Source organism: Stegostoma tigrinum, chromosome 2, assembly GCF_030684315.1.
Source record: "Stegostoma tigrinum isolate sSteTig4 chromosome 2, sSteTig4.hap1, whole genome shotgun sequence".
Classification (NCBI taxonomy): domain Eukaryota; kingdom Metazoa; phylum Chordata; class Chondrichthyes; order Orectolobiformes; family Stegostomatidae; genus Stegostoma; species Stegostoma tigrinum.
Window position 1 is genome coordinate 148,871,245 of NC_081355.1, and position 23,358 is coordinate 148,894,602.

Consider the following 23,358-nt stretch of genomic DNA (forward strand, 5'->3'; position numbering starts at 1 on the left):
ACTCAACAGAATTCAGCTGCTAATACTAGGCCATACGGGTTTCCTCATACTCTCTCCACGATCCGCTGACAGCCAAACTCCATGGGCAAAGGAAATTTGGTGTCTCTGTACTAATTAATGTAAATAGGTGGAACACTGAGTGAGTTCCAGTGCAAACAAACAATGCTGCCCAACTCATTTCCACTCTTTCCCTGGACTCAAGGTTTCATCACCTGACCTCCAGCTGCCCAATCTCCCCCCCACTACCACACGCCTGCCACTGGCCAGCCGACATGTACAATCCCATGATTCACCACCTTCTCACAGCCAATGGGAAAGGGAACAGACTCAACACTATTGGACAATTTGTGACTGTCAATTAAACTGTATTTTATCCCCATTCCCCCAACCCAAAAAGGCCAATGCTGTTGTAAGCAACAAAACAAAGTGTTTTACAAAGAATATGAGATAAATATCATTTCTCTTACTTATCCCTTGGGTGCACGGAACATTATCTTTAATTCCTTGAGTCTCCAGGGCAGCTTTCAAGAGGGGTGACAATTTATTAATCAGATAATCCTGCGGTAGAGGGAAAAAATGTTCCATTCATTGTGTGAACTGAGAAAAAAAAATCTCTGCTGGGACCAATTGCAGTCAATAAAATGTAAAGCCTGCCCAAGAGTCTTAATTAAAGCCCCTTTTGGCCACACATATCCTTGAATGATAAATATCTCCAATGTAATTTATCATAATAATCCCTGCTTTGAGTCAGTAGTGAAGATTTGGTGGGTTTTAATGTCAGATACCAGTTAGGTAGCAATCCCTGCACTACAAAATATGGGTCAACCTGAATGCCATTATTATCTGGACATGGATCTTTTGTCATGAGACCTCAATACTGCAATTACAAAAGTAAAATTTTGAAACAACTCCACAGAGGCCAGTATCCCGCTACCAAGTCCCCCTTTATTTATATGTGGAGAGTCCTTGACACTGACCCAGCTCCCTCAGAACCCAGCTCTCAGAGTGAACAGAGCCTCTGATGCTCCTGTTTATATCTGTCAGCCCAGGCTCCCTGATTGGACCAGGTTAATAGCCACAAACAGGGAACTCATATTCACCGACGTCTACCTGACTGACCTTGTCACAGCCATTACAAATTTAAAACCAACAAACCGAAGAGAGGGACTGCAACATTGTCCTTTAACTGGGACCAACAAATATCTGCAACTCCCCCCCATGATAATCCTGTTCTTTCGCACAGAGTAGATATATAACCTTCACATATCCGCTTGAGCATATCTCTTTTTCTCTCACTGCAAACTATTAATGAAACTTTACAGGTCTCTAACCTCCCACACTGTTCTTGCTGTTTCATTTTGGAATAACAAGTGATATTGTCGAGAAAAGACCTGGAACTGACAGCGTTCCCACACATAACTAACTTCCTATCTGAAAACTGCCTTGACCATCTCAGTTCACAATATGGCCACAATAAAATGTCAACAATCACACATCCTGTATCCAACATCTTGAAACTTCCACCAAAACCAAAGAGCGCAAAATTTCTATCTTGACACTTTCAGGAATTAGCAACTTTTACCATTCCAATATTTTAGCTACAGGTCAGGTAGTCCTGCTATAATGTATGTTTCGTTAATGTGAATTGGCTGTAACGCGATTGATAAATAGCGGACATTGTAACGTACAGCACAAACTTTCTGCTGTTCAGGTATACTGATTTTCTACAGCAATCTCCCTGTAAGACGATTTTCTGTGTCGATTTTCTATAGTATGATGTCACACAAGAATGCAACTATTGCATTATAGGAGAACTACCTGTACAAACATACAGGAAGACAGAATGCATAGCCTTAATTATGTGAGATTAATCTAAAACCCAAACTGACAAAGTCAGATACACCCTCTCTCTTATGGGAGACGTAACAGGGCCCACTGACAAATAGTTTAGAAAACAAGTAGTTACTGTCTCTTTCCCTGAGCACAAGTAACAATCACTTTGCAATCAATGAAATCTTCTAGCTGTATTTTACACATCAGTATAATCTCCTTCAAGATTTGAACTGAGGATTGAGTTGAAATTCTCATTGAGTTTTTTTATCCATTGGATCTGTTAATGAGAGATTGCTTGGGTTTAGATAGCCAGGGCCACAGCAAATAACAAACTCTCAAGACGTAATCCTTTTGCTTTACTCACCAAGGAATGCGCAGCACTATGGGATCGAGAGCAATGACTGGAAACATGCCCCAATGGTGCTTTGAGGCAAATGCTCAATTCAAGTAAAGTAAAAAACCTAATTAATTGCAATAAACGTAAAGGGCATTTAACCAGATGTTAAGGGAGGAGCAGTAAATAAGAGTTGTCAGTTTACATAGTACACATACCACAAGCAAACATAGTATAGCCAAAGGCTACTTCACCAGGTTCCTTACTGTGTATACGTGTGTATAACTTAGTGAAAGCAAAAGGAACACATTAATGATGATTGCAGTATCAGTGTAATCTTCATGATTTCTTCATCATGTGTAACACATACATCTGCTTGTCATTCCCTCAATACAAATCTGTGCATCTCAATAGTGTATTGAAACATACAGTGCACCGCTAATGAAAGCTGACAGCACATCTGGTACTGCATAGTTCTGTCCATGTGTGTTCTGTAGTTGAACTGTGTGGCCAATATAGCAGTAAAGATGGCAATCTGAGAACGATGGTGCGATGGAGTCAGCAGATTGGCATCAAGTGCAGAAGTCATCTGGTGGCTAAAATTGTGCTGTCTGATATTAGCAACAGATGCATTAACTATGTTTGGTTAAATTGTGCTCATTAATTTCTTTGCTGGACAATAACAAAGGAATTACATATGTAAGCATGTTAACCCTTCCGTTATTAAGATCAGACAATGCAGTCTCAGCCTGGAGAGCAGTAGATGTTCGAGGATGGCATGTGGTTTCTGTGTGATGGCATGCAGTACATGTACCAGAGTCAGTATTTACATCGGTGTGAACTGTATGTGAAGTGTTATTGCCCTCATGTTAATAGTGGGTTGATGTATACCTACACAATGACGAGCATGTGAGAGTGTTTCTGGAGGTGGTCAGGTCCATGCTGGGTTTTTATGCGCCTTCAAATCTCATTGTATAAACCCATTGCAAGATTGCCGTCTACAATCAGACAGCAGTGGCTTTTTAATCCATCTGGCTATCACAAAAGTACAAGAAAAAGGTGGAATAATAGCAAAGCGATTTCTAATTTTCTAAGTAGCATTATCCCCCATTAAACATGGAACCGAAGAAATTGGAGATTTGAATGAAATAGCAACCTAAAAGCCTAGTTACCAGCTGCTGACCACTTTCTCTCCCCTCCCATGCTTTCATGACCTTGTCTTCTCGTTAAACAAAACTTTTAAATTGGATTTTCAAACAGTGATCGTTCTTCAACGAAGAGTCAAGGATAAAGCAATAACAAAGTGTAAATGCATGTGTCCGCCACTGAAAGTCTTCACTGCATGCTCCTTCACAGTTAGTGGACATGTTAAAAACCCAGTCTTATCGAGTTGTATGATTTGTTTGCCTGAGCTGAACTGTTTATAGATGACGCACTGCAGTTTATGGCTGCCCAGTCTCTCTTACCTTGTACCCCTTTGGACTGGCAGAAAAGATGCCCTGGGCAAGAAAGGAAAGGGTATTGTTGAGTGCCTAACTTGATCAGTGTCTTCAGAATGCAGCTTCTGCACTGAAGCAACATGCTGTTTGCTTAATAATTTCCTTTGGTGGCATTTCAGAGATCCAAAAGAGAGAGTCTCCATGTGCAATCTGTCATTGCCCTCTAGAAATAAATGCGGCCAGTTCCTGATACCTCGGGAGTAAGGTTAAATAAAGGCACCAGTCACAAATTGGACATGGAACAATTTTGCATTGATTTCACTGTCTGTGAGATGGAAAGAAAAGAAAATGATACCTTCTTAAAGCCCAGTTACTGACACTGACTCCTTTTCTGAGACAGTGACTGGTCAATAATCGGTATGAGTCAACAACCCAGCGTGGTCTCACAGCGAGCTACACTGGAGGTACATGTAGCAACGGTCCAACAGGAGTCTCCATTTCCTGTTCCCCCTTTCTCTCGCATTTCTTCACTGTTTTGGAGTGGGTTAGGGTCAGAAGTCACAAAACACCAGGTTATAGTCCAGCAGGCTTATTTGAAATTACAAGCTACCAGTGAGGTGTTCTTTCATCAGGCTGAAGGAGCGAGGCTCCAACAGCTTGTGACTATATCCTGGTGTCGTGTGGTTTCTGACCTTGTCCACCCCCAGTCCAACACTGGCATCTCCATATCATGTTTTGGAGTGAGCTGAGAGGAGATTCACCCTGCTGCTTTTGTACCAGGCAACACAGGGGTACAAAGTAATTAGATCCAGTGTCTTTTTACCTTGCATTATGTTTTCCTCCAGATTTATAACCTTTTTCCTTTCCCCAATTCATCTGGTTTAGGTGGTAGTCAATGCACTGGTTGGTGCCATCCCATCCATCATGAATGTTTGCTTCGTCTGTCTCATCTTCTGGCTCATTTTTAGCATTATGGGAGTCAACCTCTTTGCAGGCAAATTCTATAAGTGCAAGAATCTGACCAGTGGCGAGACATTTCCCATTGATGTCGTCAACAACAAGACTGAATGCAACATGCTGAACAGCTCTGATGTCCGATGGCACAATGAGAAGATCAACTTTGACAACGTCATGATGGGCTACCTCGCTCTGTTGCAGGTGGTAAGTGCCAAAGAGAAGTTAAGCAATTTTCCAATAAGACTGTAAGACAAAGGAGCAGAAATTAGACCATGCGGCCCATCGAGTCTGCTCCGCCGTACAATCATGGCAGATGACTTTCTCAACTCCATTCGCCCGCTTTCTCCCTATAACCTGTGATGCCTTTGACAATCAACAAAGAAACAAAGAAACCTACAGCACAGGAACAGGCCCTTCGGCCCTCCAAGCCTGCGCCGATCAAGATCCTCTGTCTAACCTGTCATCTATTTTCTAACGGTCTGTGTCCATTTGCTCCCTGCCCATCCATGTACCTGTCCAAATATATCTTAAAAGACGCTAACGTGTCTGCGTCTACCACCTCCGCTGGCAACGTGTTCCAGGCACCCACCACCCTCTGTGTAAAGAACTTTCCACACATATCTCCCTTAAACTTTCCTCCTCTCACTTTGAACTCATGACCCCTAGTAATTGAGTCCCCCATTCTGGGAAAAAGCTTTTTGCTATCCACCCTGTCTATACCCCTCATGATTTTGTAGACCTCAATCAGGTCCTCCTCAATCTCCGTCTTTCTAATAAAAATAATCCTAATCTACTCAACCTCTCTTCATAGCTAGCACCCTCCATACCAGGCAACATCCTGGTGAACCTCCTCTGCACCCTCTCCAAAGCATCCACATCCTTTTGGTAATGTGGCAACCAGAACTGTGCACAGTGCTCCAAATGTGGCTGATCCAAAGTCCTATACTACTGCAACATGACCTGCCAACTCTTGTACTCAATACCCCGCCCGATGAAGGAAAGCATGCTGTATGCATTCTTGACCACCCTATTGACCAGAAACTATCTATTTCTGTATTAAATATACTCAATGACCTGACCTCCACAGTGTTCTGTGGCAGTGAATTTTCCCCAGCTTTTCTTGCTGATGGTTCATTTCGTATCAGGCACTATCCCTAAAAATGTACAAATTGAAATGAGTATTTAATTTGATTTGATCTGAATTATTTGTGTAATATGTACCTCAGTACAGTGAAAAGTTTTGTTTTGTATGTAGTACAGGCAGATGATACCATGCGAAGTGCATTATGGGAATAGAACAGAGCAAGGAATACAATGTTACAGCTGAAGAGAAGGTGCCAAAAGAGCGTGATCAATTTCTCGTGTTCCACAAACCCCTCCCAACCTTTTTTTTAACTGATTGCTCCGCTTATCAGAAAAGATGATGTGGACGAATATTATGCCAAACAGCATTTGGTAACAAAAACAGAAGGTGCGAGGAAAGCTCAGCAGGTCTGGCAGCATCTGTGAAGAGAAATCAGAATTAATGTTTTGGGTCAAGTAGCTCTTCCTCCGAACTGATGATAGTTAGGAAAATGTCGGTTTATATGCAGAAGATAGATGTCGGGGAAGTGGTTAAGCAGTAAACAATGGGCGGTGATAGATCTCAAAGAAAGGCAAGAACAATTGAACAAGCAAAGCAGTGGATAACAATCAGGAAAGGAGGGTGAATAGCTATTAAAAGGGACTGTTAGTGGCTAACAATGGGTTGTATGTAATAGTTGTCTATTGAGAACAAGGCCTGGTGTGTGGGGGTTGGAGCAAGGACATAGGAGAGATCAAACTCTGAAGTTGTTGAACTTGATATTGAGTCTGGAGGGCCTGCAGGGATCCCAAGCGGAAAATGGGATGTTGTTCTTCTGGCTTGTGCTGAGCTTTGCTGGAGCACTGCAGCAAGCCAGAGGCAGAGACATTGGCCAAGGAACAGGGTGGTGCGTTAAAGTGGCAGACAACAGGTAGCTCAGGGTCTTCTTTTGCAGACAGAATGTAGATGTTCTGCAAAACTGTCACCCAGTTGATGGTTCGTTTCCCCAGTGTAGAGGAGACCACATTGTGTGCAGTGAATGCAGTAGATTACATTATTGGAAGTGCAGGTAAAGTGTTGCTTCACCTGGAAGGTATGTTTGGGCCCTTGGATACTGGGGACAGAGGAGGTAAATGGGCAGGTGTTGGACCTTTGGTGGTTGCAGGGGAAGGTGCCATGATGCTGTGGACAGGGGTTTAGGAAGCGAAGGAAGAGTGGGCCAAGGAGCCCCACAGGGAACGGTCCCTGCAGAAGGCTGAAAAGGGAGGGGAGGGGAATATGTGTCTGGTGGTGGCATCTCACTGGATTTGGCAGAAATGGGGCATGGGCCAAAATGTAGGAGATGGGTCAGAACCGGCTGAGGGCCTTGTCAACAACGGTGCTGGGGAATCTACTTCCGTATGGCATTCCCTTTGAGATAAAGGCCAACATTCCTATTACCTGCTGAACTTGGATGCTAGCTATCAACTTTTTGGAGGGGCCTTCTCAATGCTTCAAGGGTCAACTTAAGCACTGACATCAATGTGTTCGCCTCAAATGCATCTGTTCAGTCCCATTCCTCTGCTATTTACATCCAGTCCAGTATTTTCAAATGGATATCTAATTTCTCTGCTAAACCTGTTGCCACCATTCATTTGGGTTCCCATGCCAAATCATTGAGTTCCAGTGTGAATCAGCCATGATTTTAATGAATAGGGGAGCATGTTTGAGGGACTGAATGACCTTCTGCTGTTCCTGTTTATTGTGGTGCCACGGTCTTAAGCAAATGACCTGGGCAGACCAGAAAGTCAAACCTCTGGGACTTTATCACAAGGAGATTAGAATAATGAGTAAGGAGGTCTTGCTATAATTTTGTAGGACTTTGATGAGGCTGGTTGCCAGTTTGATTTCCCTGTTTAAGGAAGGATGTGCTTATAATGAATACAATATGGCAAAGGTTCACTAGCTTGGTTCCTGGTATGAGTCATGGGTTATAGAGTTCAGTGTGAAAAACAGAGTATTATTTCAATGGGAAATGTGGATTTGGTTAATCTTTATACACGGTCAATAAAGTAAATAGGCAGCAGCAGCAAGCAATGAGGAAGGGAAGTGCTGGTCTTTGCAAGAGGATTTCAGTTCAGAACTAGGGATTTCTGACTTCAGTTAAATCTGGATTTGGTGAGACCACACCTGGAGTATTGAGTGTACTTTGAGTCTCCCTACCTAAAAAAAGATACTCTCATCATAGAGAGAGTGAAACAAAGGTTCACTAGGCTGATACCAGAGATGGCTGGACCGTGTTATAAGGAGAGTTTGTTTCAAATGGGCCTGTATTCACTCGAGTTTAGGAGCCTGAGAGGGCATCTGAGTGAGGCTTATGAAATTGCAACAGGGCTGGGCAGAGTAGATAGAGCCATTGAGTCACACAGCATGGGAACAGACCCTTTGGTCCAACCAGTTAATGCTGACCATGCTCACAACCTAAGTTAGTCCCACCCGCCTGTGCTTGGCCCATATCCCTCCAAACATTTCCTATTCATGTACTTATCCAAATGTCTTTTAGATGTTGTAACTGTGCCTGCATGCACCACTTCCTCTGGCAGCTCACTCCACACACGAGCCACCCTCTGTGTTAAAAAATTGCCCCCATGTCCTTTTTAAATCTTTCTCCTCTGAAGTAAACCTCTGGTTTTGAGCTCCCTCATCCAGGGCAAAGACCCTTGCTATTCACCTTATCTATGTCTCTGTTTATTTTATAAACCTCAATAAGGTCACCCCTGGACCTCCTACGCTCAAGTGAAAAAAAAATCTCAACCATTCCAGTCTATTTTTATATGTTGCCCGTGGTTGGGAGAGGATAGAATAGGAGTCACAGACCATTCTGGCTTATATAGGAAAACATTTCTTCACTCAAAGGGTAGCAAGCCTGTGGAATTAAAGCTGTGGAGGCCCAGTGACTGAATATACTCGAGATAATATTTAGGTTTTAAAGGCATTAAAAGCAATGCTCTGTCTACACTGTGCGGCTTCACAAATATGCAGTCACTATGGTGCTCTCCGTACGGATGTGAATCGTAGCATTGACTCCTGGTTCCAGATCGTCGCTAACTCTATCTGCACTTTAGTTTAGGCGGCCAAACCCCACCCCAATTGAGTCCCTTAATTGGCCAAGAGACAGGAGGGGAATATGTGTTTGGTGGTGGCATCTTGCTGGAAATTGTGGCTAATGCTCCTCAGGATGTGGATGCAGGTGGGATAATAGGTAAGGAAAGGGGGATCCTTTCGCTGTTGCGAGAGGTAAAAGGTGGAGAGAGGGCTTCTCCACCAGTGCTCCAGCCAAACTCTGACAGCAAGGACTTTAGGAATGAGGGGAGTTATTTTCACCAGGTCGATCTCCTTGGACGTGTGTGTGTGTTTGTGAGTGCGTGTGTGTGTATGTGTGCACGTGCGCTTATGTCTGTGTGTGTGTGTGTGTGTGTGTGTGTGTGTGTGTGTGTGTGTGTGTGTGTGTGTGTGTGTGTGTGTGTGTGTGTGTGTGTGTGTGTGAATAGGGGTGCGTTGGGGGAAATTGGGCTGCCAGAGAAAGTGGTTGAAGCAGGTATAATCGTAACATGTAAAAAAAATTTGGATAGGTACATGGATGGGAAGGGTTAGAGGGATATGGATCAAATACAGGTAATTGGAATTAGCTCAGAGGGCACCACGGTCAGCATGCACCAGTTTGGGCTGAAGGGCCTGTTTCCATGCTGTATTACACTGTGACTCTATTTCCCACCGTACAGGGCATGACTGAACCACTAGCAGCTTTTCTTTTTAACAGCAATTGACAACGGGGCCGCTCTTTATTTCAGATTTCAGTGAATTCAAATTTCCCCACAGGGGGATTGTGAGCCCACATGCCCAGAACATTAGCCTGGCACCTCGGGAGTGCTGGCCCAGTGACAATTTCAGTATGCCACCCTGAGGGACATGTTTGTTATTTATCTCAGTGCGTCTTCTGAGTCTGTAGATCAGTACAGCAATGGCCTCCGAATGCAACAGCAGCATCTGGTGTAGGAAGCTTTTAACTTACCACTGTTGGGGGTGTGGGGGTGGGGAGGAGAAGGGCAGGGGTAGGGCGGCAGGGAGGGCGAAGGATGGTGATAGGTGGAGGGAGGGCTACTCTATCAGACAGCGGTGGCCTGCACACGTCCGTGACAGTAGAATACACTGCTCCGCATCAGCCAGAAAAGTGCCTCATCGCATAACAGACTGCGTAGGCCTCTCTTCAAAAATTGCCTTCAAAAGTTTTCCACTCCCTTGTTTGTTGGGCTCTGCATTATTGACACCTGCAGCCCACAGCCTGGCAGCTGAGATGCCGAAATATTTGCACTAATTGTGCAAACAAACACAGTCACTCGATGGCTTCTCCCCAGTGAGTTTGGCTTTAGGATGTGGGTGCAGTATAAAATCCACACAAGAGGGCAGCAACAGTGGGCTGTTGTGGCACCTGAACCGGCTCTGATACATTCGCGCGTGAAATACTGAAAGAATCATACCTAAGTCAGAGTTTGAGCCTGTGCATGCCCTGTATGTGCGATGAAATTAGCTTGAGGGTGTCTATTACTTTCATACAATCACTCAGCTGCCTTGAGGTGCTATGGGTAGAGCATTTCCTGATACCTCCCTCCCTATGGCATCACTGAACTTCTCGTGGGTTTGGTTCATTGGTTTTGTGTGTCTCTGAGCAACGAGCCTTTCAGTTATACACCAGCCCTCCCCTTCCAATTCAACGATGCATAGAAACACAGTGCCTCATTTGCATTTGAAACACTCAATCACCCAGATGTAACAGGCAGTCTAAAATTAGCACCATTGAGGGATGTGCAAACAGAAGTGCTTTGCTGTGATAGGATTCTGCTTTTGTTGTTTTAAAGCAGGGACCTTTGTTTGGATACAGTAATGCAGGCCGTGTATTCTGTCTCTCACAAATTGAAATGGACATTAGTTCTAATCAGATCAGAGTGTTTTGCTATCACCCTTCCTCTACTCCAGCTCAACGGTATCCTACCTTACACCAATGTCAATCAACCATCACCATCATGGTCTATGCTAGTTCACAGTCTGCTACATCCCCAGTTTTAAATATTGTCTCATGGCCAGTTATGTCAGTATACCTTTGAGGGACATGCTAATGAAATCATCACAGTATGAAAATGTGCTCTGAGGACACAAAGATCTCACATTCCGTCTTAGCTTGGATCACTTGAAGCATGGCACTCTACAGTAAGTGTGCTACTCTATTGTAACGGCTTAACAGCAGCCCAGACACTTATGTGCCTGTGAATGTTTTCATATAAGAGAGATTTGTAATAAAAGTCTGTTGGATTCTTCAATCTCACAATATCCACACCCAGTTTCTACTTAGGGGAGGTAATGTAAAAGTTGCTGCATCAGGGAAAACCGCTCCTGCTGGAGGCAAACTCACACCATTAAGAATCTCATCTGGTTTGAAGTTCCCTCCACTGCCTCAGCACCCCCCCCTCCCCCCCCCCCCCCGCCCCACCCCTGGCTGTACATCCTCCTCCAGCCCTTTAACTTTACAAAAACTCTGTGATCCTCCAACTCTGGTCTTGCTCTTGCTGAGTTTATGTGGTGTGATGCTGGTAATGTCAGTGAGCTGCTAATCCAAGAGCCCCAGGTTGAGTGCTGCGTAGGCCCAGGTTCAATACCACCCTATCGGTCTATGAATCTGATTCCAATTCTTGGGTCCATGATATAAACTTTAGTGAAGGTGACTGTGACAGGCATCATTGATTGTTATGGCACCCCATAGAGAGGAGGTCTGGCCTACATGTCACTCTGTGGTCATATAAAGCCACAGAGCTGTACAGCACAGAAACAGACCCTTCCGACCATCTCATCCATGCCGACCAGCTAGCCTACCTTAACCTAGTCCCATTTGCCAGCATTTGGCCCATATCCCTCTCAACCTCATGCTGGAAATTTTTGCAAGCGCAGAATTGGCAAATGTAAGACGTTGGCCATTAAGAGAAAAGCAGAACAGTTAATTTTATGTAAAATAAGGAAAGAATTTCAGATGCTGGAAATCAGAAACAAAAGCAGAAATTGCAGGAAAGACTCAGCATCTATGAAGAGAAGTCAGAGTTAATGTTGGTGGTGCCTTCTTCAGCACTAACTGGAAACATTACCTCAGATTTCTCTCCACAGGTGCTGCCAGACCTGCTGAGATTTTCCAGCAATTTCTGTTTTTGTGCCTTCAGTTTTATGCCTCATTTCTTCAGCCCGTCCTTCGTGCACAAGACGGCTTTCCAATGGCTAACCTAAATGGCATTATTATATATGCTGGAGTAGCAAACGTTAGTGTAAAATTAAAGTATTTCTGTAACGGGAAGACCAGAACATATGACTTTAAAGTGAGGACTGAACCACAAACAGGAATTGTTGGGAAGATTCAGGCCAGATAGCGTCTGTTAAGCATATGGACGTACTTGGGCGTACTCGGACAAGCATATGGACGTACATGGAATAGTGTAGGTTAGATGGGCTTGAGATCGGTATGACAGGTCAGCACAACATCGAGGGCCGAAGGGCCTGTACTGTGCTGTAATGTTCTATGCTCTAAGTAAAGAACAGGATTACCAGTTCAGTTTAGTGAGCTTTCATCACAAGGAGAAGGGGTTTCAGATGTGATAATGGGAACTGCAGATGCTGGAGAATCCAAGATAATAAAATGTGAGGCTGGATGAACACAGCAGGCCAAGCAGCATCTCAGGAGCACAAAAGCTGACGTTGCGGACCTAGACCCTTCATCAGAGAGGGGGATGGGGTGAGGGTTCCGGAATAAATAGGCAGAGAGGGGGAGGCGGACTGAAGATGGAGAGAAAAGAAGATAGATGGAGAGGAGAGTATAGGTGGGGAGCTAGGGAGGGGATAGGTCAGTCCAGGGAAGATGAACAGGTCAAGGAGGTGGGATGAGGTTAGTAGGTAGGGGATGGAGGTGCGGCTTGGGGTGGGAGGAAGGGATGGGTGAGAGGAAGAACAGGTTAGGGAGGCAGAGACAGGTTGGACTGGTTTTGGGATGCAGTGGGTGGAAGGGAAGAGCTGGGCTGGTTGTGTGGTGCAGTGGGGGGAGGGGATGAACTGGGTTAGTTTTGGGATACGGTGGGGGAAGGGGTGATTTTGAAGCTGCCCACACACCTCCTCCCTCACCCCTATCCCAGGCCCCAAGATGACTTTCCATATTAAGCAGAGGTTCATCTGCACATCTGCCTATGTGGTATACTGCATCCACTGTACCCGGTGTGGCATCCTCTACATTGGGGAAACCAAGCGGAGGCTTGGGGACCGCTTTGCAGAACACCTCCGCTCGGTTCGCGATAAACAACTGCACCTCCCAGTCGCAAACCATTTCCACTCTCCCTCCCATTCTTTAGATGACATGTCCATCATGGGCCTCCTGCAGTGCCACAATGATGCCACCCGAAGGTTGCAGGAACAGCAACTCATATTCCGCTTGGGAACCCTGCAGCCCAATGGTATCAATGTGGACTTCACCAGCTTCAAAATCTCCCCTTCCCCCACCGCATCCCAAAACCAGCCCAGTTCGGCCCCTCCCCCCACTGCACCACACAACCAGCCCAGCTCTTCCCCTCCACCCACCGCATCCCAAAACCAGTCCAACCTGTCTCTGCCTCCCTAACCTGTTCTTCCTCTCACCCATCCCTTCCTCCCACCGCAAGCCGCACCTCCATCTCCTACCTACTAACCTCATCCCACCTCCTTGACCTGTCCGTCTTCCCTGGACTGACCTATCCCCTCCCTACCTCCCCACCTACACTCTCCTCTCCACCTATCTTCTTTTCTCTCCATCTTCGGTCCGCCACCCCCTCTCTCCCTATTTATTCCAGAACCCTCACCCCATCCCCCTTTCTGATGAAGGGTCTAGGCCCGAAACGTCAGCTTTTGTGCTCCTGGGATGCTGCTGGGCCTGCTGTGTTCATCCAGCCTCACATTTTATTATCCGGGGTTTCAGATGTACCGTGTTTATGCGCAATCTTTGGGATAGATTAACAGCAGGAGAAAAAGATTTAAAAGGAGTATCTGTGATAGGCTGGTTTTATTCATTCATCCACTGACTGGACCAGCATTTGCTGCCCATTCCCTAATTGCCCAGGAACTGAGTGGCTTGCTCGGGTCATCAGAGAGGGCCAATTTCCTTCCCTAAAAGGTAATAGTGAGCTAAAGGGATTTTTGTAATAATTCACAATGGCTACTGCCCAGTCACCTTTGGGACGGTCACAGAAACAGACCCTTCAGTCCAACCAGTCCATGCTGAACATAGTCCCAAACTAAAGTAGCCCCACATGCCTGCTCCTGGCCCATATCCCTCCAAACCTTCCCTGTCCATGCACTTGGCCAAATATCTTTGAAACTGTGTCCACATCTGCCACTTCCTCATTCCACACACAAACCACCCTCTTTGTAAAAAAATTCCCCCTCACGCCTAATTGAATCCCTCTCCTCTCACCTTGAAAATGTGCCCCAGAGTCCCCCATCTACCATTGATCTACCCAGCTAACATTATCTATATCCCTCATGATTTTATAAATTTCTATAAGTTCACCTCTTTACCTCCAACGCTCCAATGACGAAAGGTCCCAGCCTATCTTTATTAATCCCAGATTTTCAATGGTTCACATTTTACCATCTGCTAAGGCAGAATTTGGACCGACAATGCACCAGAGCATTGACCTGGGGATTCAGGATTACTGCTAACCCAGCGACGATAACATTATACCACAGCCTGTCTGCTGGCAATAATGTTGTAAAGCCAAAAGGATGATAGTGAGGGGAGGAAAGGGGAACAGAAAGGCCAGTAAACCTGTCTCTCTTCACAACAGCAAATTCGCCAACAACTGATTGTGTCCAACATCATGTCCGTCGAGTAAATGCCTCGACGATCACTCGCCAATTATAAAAATTATTCTTCCCCTCTTTTAATCAGCTGCCCGCCTCCCTCTTTGCTGCAGAACTATAGCTCAATGTTTAGCCCGCCTACGGATAAGGCAGCATGAAACTGCTTTCATTGTAAGCTTTAAAAAGCAAAGGCAACCCTCAGGTCACCTCTGAATAGTAATTTCCGGACTTACCTCTTTACTCGTGCATCTTTAATACTGCTTTGAGAGACATGCTGAAATGCCAGGTACTAAATGGGTAGTTGTGAGGCTTTACAATTATCAGTCAGGATATGTGAATTCTGCGGTTTCAGATAAGCCGATGAAAACTGGAGCTAATGAGACTTCTTCTGGTTAACATGTATGATTACATCTCAAAAGCCTTTCTAATTCTCTCTGTTCTACATATTTGTATATCTCTGGTTAATGTACCTATGTATCAAAAGTGCAATCAATAGAAATATAAATATTACAAGGGAAAAAATATATTTCTTAAGATCTGGATCTATATATAGGTCTATATAGTGAATACGCTTCAAAAGTACTTTGAATTGTTTTTACGTATTCTTAGATTTGGAGAGGCGATACGTGATTACAGGTTTTTATTTAACAGTTACAAAGTCAACACTATCAACAATTGAGCAGCTCTAGATGTTATTTAACCACATAGTGACAGGAGGGCTGGGTCTTACGTGGTAGCGACACTATCTCTGAGCCAGGAAGCCTGGATTTACTACCACATCCTCTAGAGGAGTACAACAGCATCCCCGAACGGATGACTAGAAAATGTCTTCTCCCGCACTGAGTAACTCCAGGTTATTTTATTCTTTCTCCAGCCCCATTGTTCTGTAAAACCTTTCTTCACATTTTTGACAGTCTTCCCTTCAAAATCAAGAAGCTGAGAATCCAGCTGCTGGTATTTTTTTCTCACTCATCCCACTGTTGAGTAACAGCATTGGGAAGAGGAAGTGGCAAGACAAGTGAGGAGAATTCACATTGTTTAAGGAAGGGTGAAGCAGAAGCTGTGACGCCTCTGGCTCGACTGGGAGCTGAAGGGGCATTTTACATTTGACTTAGGGTAATCGACTTGCTCACTTATTCGAATGGACTGTGAACCCAGAATGAATGATCCATCTCAGCCTGCTCCTGGGGTCCCAGATACCAGCTTTCAGCCAATTTATTCACTCTGTAGAAACAATTGAAGCCACTGGATACTGCAAAGGCTATGGGCCCTGATAACATCCCAGCTGTGGTGTTGAAGACATGTGCTCCAACACTAGTGGCACAACATGCCGAAATGTTCCTGTGCAACCACAGCACCAACGTCTTCCTAAAAAGGTGATTAGAATATTGAGGTTGGTGGGCTCGCGGAGATGGTTTGTTGTTTCGCAGACATTCTATTACCGTGCTCAGCTGCATTGAGGATTAGATTCCCTCCAGTGTGGAAACTGGGCCTTCGGCCCAACAAGTCCACACCGCCCCTTGGAGCATCCCACCCAGACCCATCGCTCTGTAACCCACACACCCCTGAACACTTTGGACAATTTAACATAGGCCAATCCACCTAGCCTGCACATCTTTGGACTGTGGGAGGAAACCGGAGCACCTGGAGGAAACCCACGCAGACACGGGGAGAATGTGCAAACTCCACACAGACAGTTACCTGAGGCTGGAATTGAGCCTGGGTCCCTGGCGCTGTGAGTCTGCAGTGCTAACCACTGAGCCACCGTGCCAACCCGCATGGTAACAAAACGTCTGCGGAACAACAGACCAGCTCAGCGAGCCCACCAACCTCAACACCCACAACCTGAGCTACAGATCTACTCCAGAACCTGTGATTGAAATACTTAGGAGCTTGTTTTTTGCCTGGTATGGATGTGATAGGCCGTAGGGCCCTTTTCTGTGCTGTAGATCTCTGGGACTAAGGTAGGACATTCAGCAATGTCCTGCCCATAAAGCATAAAACAAATCCAATCTGACTAAGCACCACCCATTAGACCATAACACACAGGGGCAGAATAAGGCCATTGGGCATTTGATCATGGCTGATAGAGAGTCATAGAGTTGTATAACACAGAAACAGACCCTTTAACCCAACCTATCCATGCTCATCAGATATCCTACATTAATCTAGTCCCATTTGCCAGCATTTGCTCCATATCTCTTTAAACCCTTCCTAATTTTCTGATGAATGGTCTAGGCCCGAAACATCAGCCTTCCTGCTCCTCTGATGCTGTTTGGCCTGCTGTGTCCATCCAGCTCTACACCTTGTTATCTCGGATTCTCCAGCATCTGCAGTTCCTATTCTCTCCTATACATCCAGACAACTTTTAAATGATTTAAATGAACTTAATGATGAACAGGAAGGGTTTAGAGCGATATGGGCCAAATGCTGGCAAATAGGACCAGATTAATGTAGGATATCTGGATAAGTTGGACTGAAGGTCTGTTTCCATGTAGTACAACTCTATGATTCTATCATCCCTTCATTTTGATCCTAGTCTGTCCAGCGAGTGGAAACATCATCTCCATGTCCACTCTACACAGACCTGTCAATATTCTGTAAATTTCAATACGATCCCTCCTCATTCTTCTAAATGCCATCGAGTACAGACCTTAACCACTCCGCAAGCCCTACATTCCTGGGATCATTCTTATAAACCTCCACTGGACCCTCTCCCCCTCCAATGCCAGCACATCCTTCCTTAAATATAGGGCCCAAACCTGCTCACAATATTCCAAACGCAGTCTGACTGGAGTCTTACGCAGCCTCAGCAGTACATCTCCACTGTTGCATTTTAGCCCTCTCATAATCAATGCTAACATTGCATTTGCTTTTCTAACTGCCAACTGAATCTGCATTTTAACCTTAACAGAATCCTAAACTAGGCCCTTCGTGCTTCAGATTTTTGAAGCCTTTCCTCTTTTAGAAAATAGTCTCTACCTCTATTCTTCCTTTCCCACATTGGATTCCATCTGCACTTTGTTGCCTGCTCTCTCACTCTGTCCAACACCTCCTGCGGCCTCCCTGCCACCTCAACATTGCCAGTCCCTCCACCTATTTTTATGTCAGCTATAAAATTAGCAACTATGCCATCAGTTCCTTGGTTCAGAGATAATGGGAACTGCAGATGCTGGAGAATCCGAGATAACAAAGTGTGGAGCTGGATGAACACAGCAGGCCAAGCAGCATCTCAGGAGCACAAAAGCTGATGTTTCAGGCCTCGACCCTTCATCAGGGATGGGTCTAGGCCCGAAACATCAGCTTTTGAGTTCCTTAGTCCAGATGGTTAATTGTTAATGTGAATATTTGTGGTCCCAACACAGACCCCTGCGGAACTCTACTCTCTCACTGGCTGCCATCCTGAAAAAGGCCCCTTTATCCCCACTCTCTGCCTTCTGCCAATCAGCCAATCCTTTATTTATGCCAGCACCTTGCCCCTAACACCATGGCCTCTTATTTTATTTAGCAGCCTTCTGTGCGACACTTTGTCAAAAACTTTCTGGAAGTCCATGTCCATTGGCCCTCCTCTGCCTAACTTGCTCATTACCTCCTCAAAGAACTCTAATGGATTTGTTAGGCATGGTCTCCCCTTCACAAAGCCATGCTGACTCAGCCCTATTTTATGATGTACTCCACAATCTCCTCCTTAATAATGGACTGTAAATTCTTATTGTAACTGACAAGGGAAGGTCAGGCTTATTGGCCTATGGGTTCCTCCCTCCCTTCTTAAACAGGGGGGTTACATTAGCCATTTTCCATTCCTCTGGGACCCTCCCTGACATCAGTGATTCCAGAAAGATTACCAGCAATCCCTCTACAATCTCCTCAGCCAACTCCTTCAGAGCAGTGGGGGGGTCGTCCATCCGATCCAAGTGAGGGGGTCGTCTTCAGATTTTTCAGCTTCCCCAGCAGCTTCTCCTTACTGATGGCCCCCGACTCTTGTATTCTGCAGGTGTCTCGCACTGTGGAGAATGATGCAAAATGCCAATTCATTTCCTCCCACATTTCTCCTGCAATCTTCTTTTATATTACTAGCTAACTTACTCACACGTTTCATCTCCTCCCCCCTTTATTGTTTTTTTAGTGACCCTCTGATGGTTTTTAAAGGCTTCCTAGAACTCTAGTTTCCCAATAATCCTCACCATGTTGTATGAGTTTGTTTTTGCTTATGCTTTAAGCTGTCCATGACTTCCCCTGTCAGCCATGTCTACCTTGCCCTCCCCCCAGCATGTTTCTTCTTCCTCAGGATAAATGAATGCTGTGCCTCCCAGGTTATCCCTGGAAACTCCTGCCATTGCTGCTCCACCATCCTCCCTGCCAGGCTCCCCCTTCCAATCAACTCTGGCCAGCTCCTCCCTCACGTCTTTGGAGTTACCTTTACTCAATTGTAATTCCGTTATATCTAATTCCAGCTTCTCCCCTTTAAACCACAGTGTGAATTCTATCCTATTACAGTCACTGCCCTCTAGGGGTTCCTTCACCTTAAGCTGTGGTTCGGAAGGCAATGGCCTAGTGGTATTACTACTAGACTGAAAACCCAGAGACCCAGACAATGTTCTGAGGACCCAGGTTCAAATCCCACCAGGGCAGATGGTGGAATTTGAATTCAATAAATATCTGGAATTAACAGTCTAATGATGACCGTGAACCCATTGTCGATTGTTGGAAAAACCCATCTGGATCACTAAAGCCCTTTAGGGAAGTACATTAACTGGTCTGGCCTATATGTGACTTCATACCTACAGCAATGTGGTTGACTCTTAAATGCCCTCTGGGCAATTAGGGATGGGCAATAAATGCTGACCCAGCCAACGATGCCCACATCCCCTGAATAAACAAAGAAAAATTCCCTCATCAAGCCTGCGTCATTGTACATCACCAAATCCAGAATTGCCTGTTCCCTCGTGGGCTCCACCACAAGCTGCTCCCAGAAAACTATCTCATTGACAGTCTTGGGATCTGCTACCACGCTAATTTTCCCGTCCGTTTGCATGTTGAAGTTATCCCATGATTAATGTAACAGTGCCTTTCTTACATGCATTTTCTATCCCCGATTTATTTTTTTTCCCCACTGCCTGACTACTGCTACAAGGCCTGTACAGATTTGAGATTCTTGCTCTGTGTTTGGATGAGAGCAGGGGCGATAGGGCAGATGAGCAAATTGACTACCGCACCATGATACAGGGAGCCATTCAAGAGGGGACACATCAGGATCTTTTCTCCTTTTCAGTTCCTCAACTCTACCCACACAGATTCTATACCTTCCAGCTCTATAACATTTCTTGCTATCAATTGAAGTTCACTTCTTACTGACAAGACAACACCGCACCTCTCTGCCCATCAGCCTGTCCTTTCAATAGGGCATGCATCCTTGGATATTTGGTTCCCAACCCTGATCCCCTTGTAGACACGTCATTGTGATACAACATTGTAAAATCACTCACAACCCTGCGCCCCTGACTATTTAGTTTACAATCCAATCCATAGCCCTAGTCATGCGATTCTCTAGGACTCTGGTCCCAGCATGATCATCCCTTCAGTACAGCTCTCTCCTCCCCAGTACAGATGCCAATGTCCCATGAATTCAACCTGTTTCTGCCACACAATCTTTGAGACACGTGTCTACCTCTTTAATCTTATTGATCCTGTGCCAATTAGCTCATGGATCAGAGAGTAAGCCAGGGATTATTACCTTTTGGTTCTGTTTTCTAATTTAACCCCTAGCTGCCCATATTCCCTCAGCAGAGCTTCTTTCCCCTTTCTCCCGATATCCTGCATGGACCACAACTGGATCTTTCCCCCTGCCCACTCCAAGTTCCTCAGCAGCCCAGATGAGATGTCCTGAACCTGAGTGCCAGGCAGGAAATACAGCCTTCAGAACTCACGATCCTGGCCACAGACACAGTGTAGATCCCCAATTACAAATACATTACTCTTTTTTTAAAATTCATCGTTGATGGGCATCGCTGGATGGTCCAGTATTTATTGCTCGTCCCTAGTTGCCCTTGAGAAGGTGATGATGAGCTGCCTTCTTGAACTGCTGCATTCCTCCTGCTGTGGGTTGACCCAGAATGCCATTAGGGAGGGAATTCTGGGATTTGGACCCAGCAACAGTGAAGGAACAGCGATATATTTCCAAGTCAGGATGGTGAGTGTCTTGGAGGGGAACCTGGATGTGATGGTGTTCCCATATATCTGCTGCTCTTGTCCTTTTAGATGGAAGTGGTCGTGGGTTTGGAAGGTGCTGTCTGAGGTTCTTTGATGCATTTCTGCAGTGCATCGTGTAGATAGTACACACTGCTGCTATTGAGTATTGATGGTGGAGGGAGTGGATGCAAATGGATGTGGTGCCAATCAAGCGGCTGCTTTGTCCTGGATGGTATCAAGCTTCTTGAGTGTTGTTGGCGCTGCACTCATCCAGTCAAGTGGGGAGTATTCCATCACACTCCTGACTTGTGCCTTGAAGATGGTGGGCAGGCTTTGGGGAGTCAGGAGGTGAGTTAGTCGCCGCAATATTCTCAGCCTCTGGCCTGCTCTTGTAGCCACTGTATTAATGTGCCCCCTCTTGAATGGCTCCCTGTATCATGGTGCGGTAGTCAATTTGCTCATCCGCCCTATCGCCCCTGCTCTCATCCAAACACAGAGCAAGAATCTCAAAACTGTTAGACAAGCTTAAGGGCTGAGGCTCCTTTGGCACTACTTCCTGGACACCTCTACCTACCTCGTGCATTGTCACACCCTCCTGTCCCTGAACACTGACTGAATTTAACATAGTTAATCTAAAGCGTGTGATTGCCTCCTGAAATGCAGCATCCCCTCCATGATATGCTGAAGGGGTTGAATTTCAGTCTCCAGTTTATCAATTCTGAGCCTGAGTTCCTCAAGCAAACAACACTTGTTAGAACAAGGTGTACAGCTGGATGAATGCAGCAGGCCAGGCAGCATCAGAGGAGCAGGAAAGCTGACGTTTCACATCTGGACCCTTATGGATGTGGTCACGGTGAACCACAATGGGGTCTCACCAGATCCCACATCACACAGATACAACATATAGCCTGACCCGTCATCTCTACTTTATTTACTTATTTCATCATTGTTTTTCTTAAAGATCTGCTACTGGTCTTTTGGTTTGTAATCTGTTCATATTTCTCCTTTTTACATTCAAATTGAAAGCAACCTAAAATAGCCAAATTAGCAACCATTACCGAACAATGAACTGACGGTTTTCCTATGATGTCACTTTTTGTGATGGAACCCCAATCCTGAGCTCCAAGTTATCCTGTAAAAAATGAACTTTTCAATCTATGAGCCAAAAAGGCAACCAAAAGCAAGTCGTAGAGATAGGAAGAAGTGCAGATGCTGGAGCCAGCGATAACACAGTGTGGAGCTGGAGGAATACAGCAGGCCAAGCAGCATCAGAGGAGCAGGAAAGTTGATGCTTCTGGCTGGGACCCTTCTTCAGAAAAGTATCTCTTCCTCTCTGCATTGATTTCCCACGCTGCCTCCAAATTTCCCAAACTATAAACGCACTCGGGTTGTGCCTCCCTGTGCATGAGAGCTGTCCTTCCTGACAATGAGAAGTTTACAGATCATGGCGTATGGTGTGTTAGCTTTCATTAATAGAGGGACTGAGTTCAAGAGCCGTGAAGTTATGCTCCAGCTATACAAAAGACTGATTCAGCCACATCTGGAGTATTGTGTCCAGTTCTGGTCGCCTCATAACAGGGAAGATGTGGAAGCGTTAGAAAAGGTGCAGAGGAGATTTACCAGGATGTTGTCTGGAATGGAGGGAAGGTCTTACGAGGAAAGGGTGAGAGAGCTAGGGCTTTTCTCTTTAGAACGACGAAGGATGAGAGGTGACTTGATCAAGGTGTACAAAATGATCAGAGGTATAGATAGAGTAGACAGCCAGAGACTTTTTCATAGGGTGGGGGTAGCTTTCACGAGGGGGGATAGTTTTAAAGTGAGTGGAGGTAGATATAGGGGAGACATCAGAGGTAGGTTCTTTACTCAGAGAGTGGTAAGAGTGTGGAATGCATTGCCGGAGAGGGGAGTGGAGTCGGCCTTATTAGGGGCATTTAAGCGGCTATTAGATAGGCATATGGATGATCGTATAAGGTAGGGGTGGAGGTTAGATAGACCTTAGGAATAGGGTAAAAGTTCAGCACGATATTGTGGGATGAAGGGCCTGTACTATGCTACACTGTTCTAAGTTCTATCACTTTACACCCCATCAGTCTGTTCCTTTCAACCGTCTGTAAACTGAGGAAAGGTGTCATTGACAGTGCTATCAACTCTGCTTTGTAGATCAGTTGCCTACTAACCATTGGCTTAAGTTTGGGTTCTGTCAGGGCTGCTCCCCTCCAGCCCCACGACTGTCTTGGTCCAAATAGGAATAAAAGAACTGAAGTGTCAAGATGAGGTGAGAGCAACTGCCCTTGACAGCAAGACTGCATTTGATTGGATGTGGCATTTAATAGCCCATTAAAAGAGTAAATTCAGAGTCAATGGATACAGAAGGGAAAACACCCCACTGCTTGGAGTCATTCCTAGCACAAAGGAAGACAGGTGCAGCTACAGGACATCAATCATCACTGTCCCATACATCACTGCAACCACTATTTGGCTGCTTCATCAATGACTTTCTGTCCGTCATTAGATCTGAGAGGTGAGGATGATTTCTAAGGATTGCACAATTCCCCGGGACCTGATCAGGTGTACCCGAGAGTGCCGTGGGAAGCTAGGGAAGTGATTGCTAGGCTCCTTGCTGAAATATCTGTATCATGGATAGC

The 23,358-nt window shown here is 45.4% G+C and overlaps 1 protein-coding gene across 8 annotated transcripts in view; it reads left to right on the plus strand.

Moving 5' to 3' along the window:
* Window positions 1–23,358, plus strand: part of scn5lab (sodium channel, voltage gated, type V-like, alpha b) — a 432,064-nt gene that overhangs the window by 373,583 nt on the left and 35,123 nt on the right. For all 8 annotated transcript variants that reach the window (XM_059640055.1, XM_059640086.1, XM_059640082.1 and 5 more), the window contains one exon: window positions 4,492–4,767. In XM_059640055.1, coding sequence (XP_059496038.1) covers window positions 4,492–4,767 — 276 coding nt within the window. The remainder of the gene's footprint in view (window positions 1–4,491; window positions 4,768–23,358) is intronic.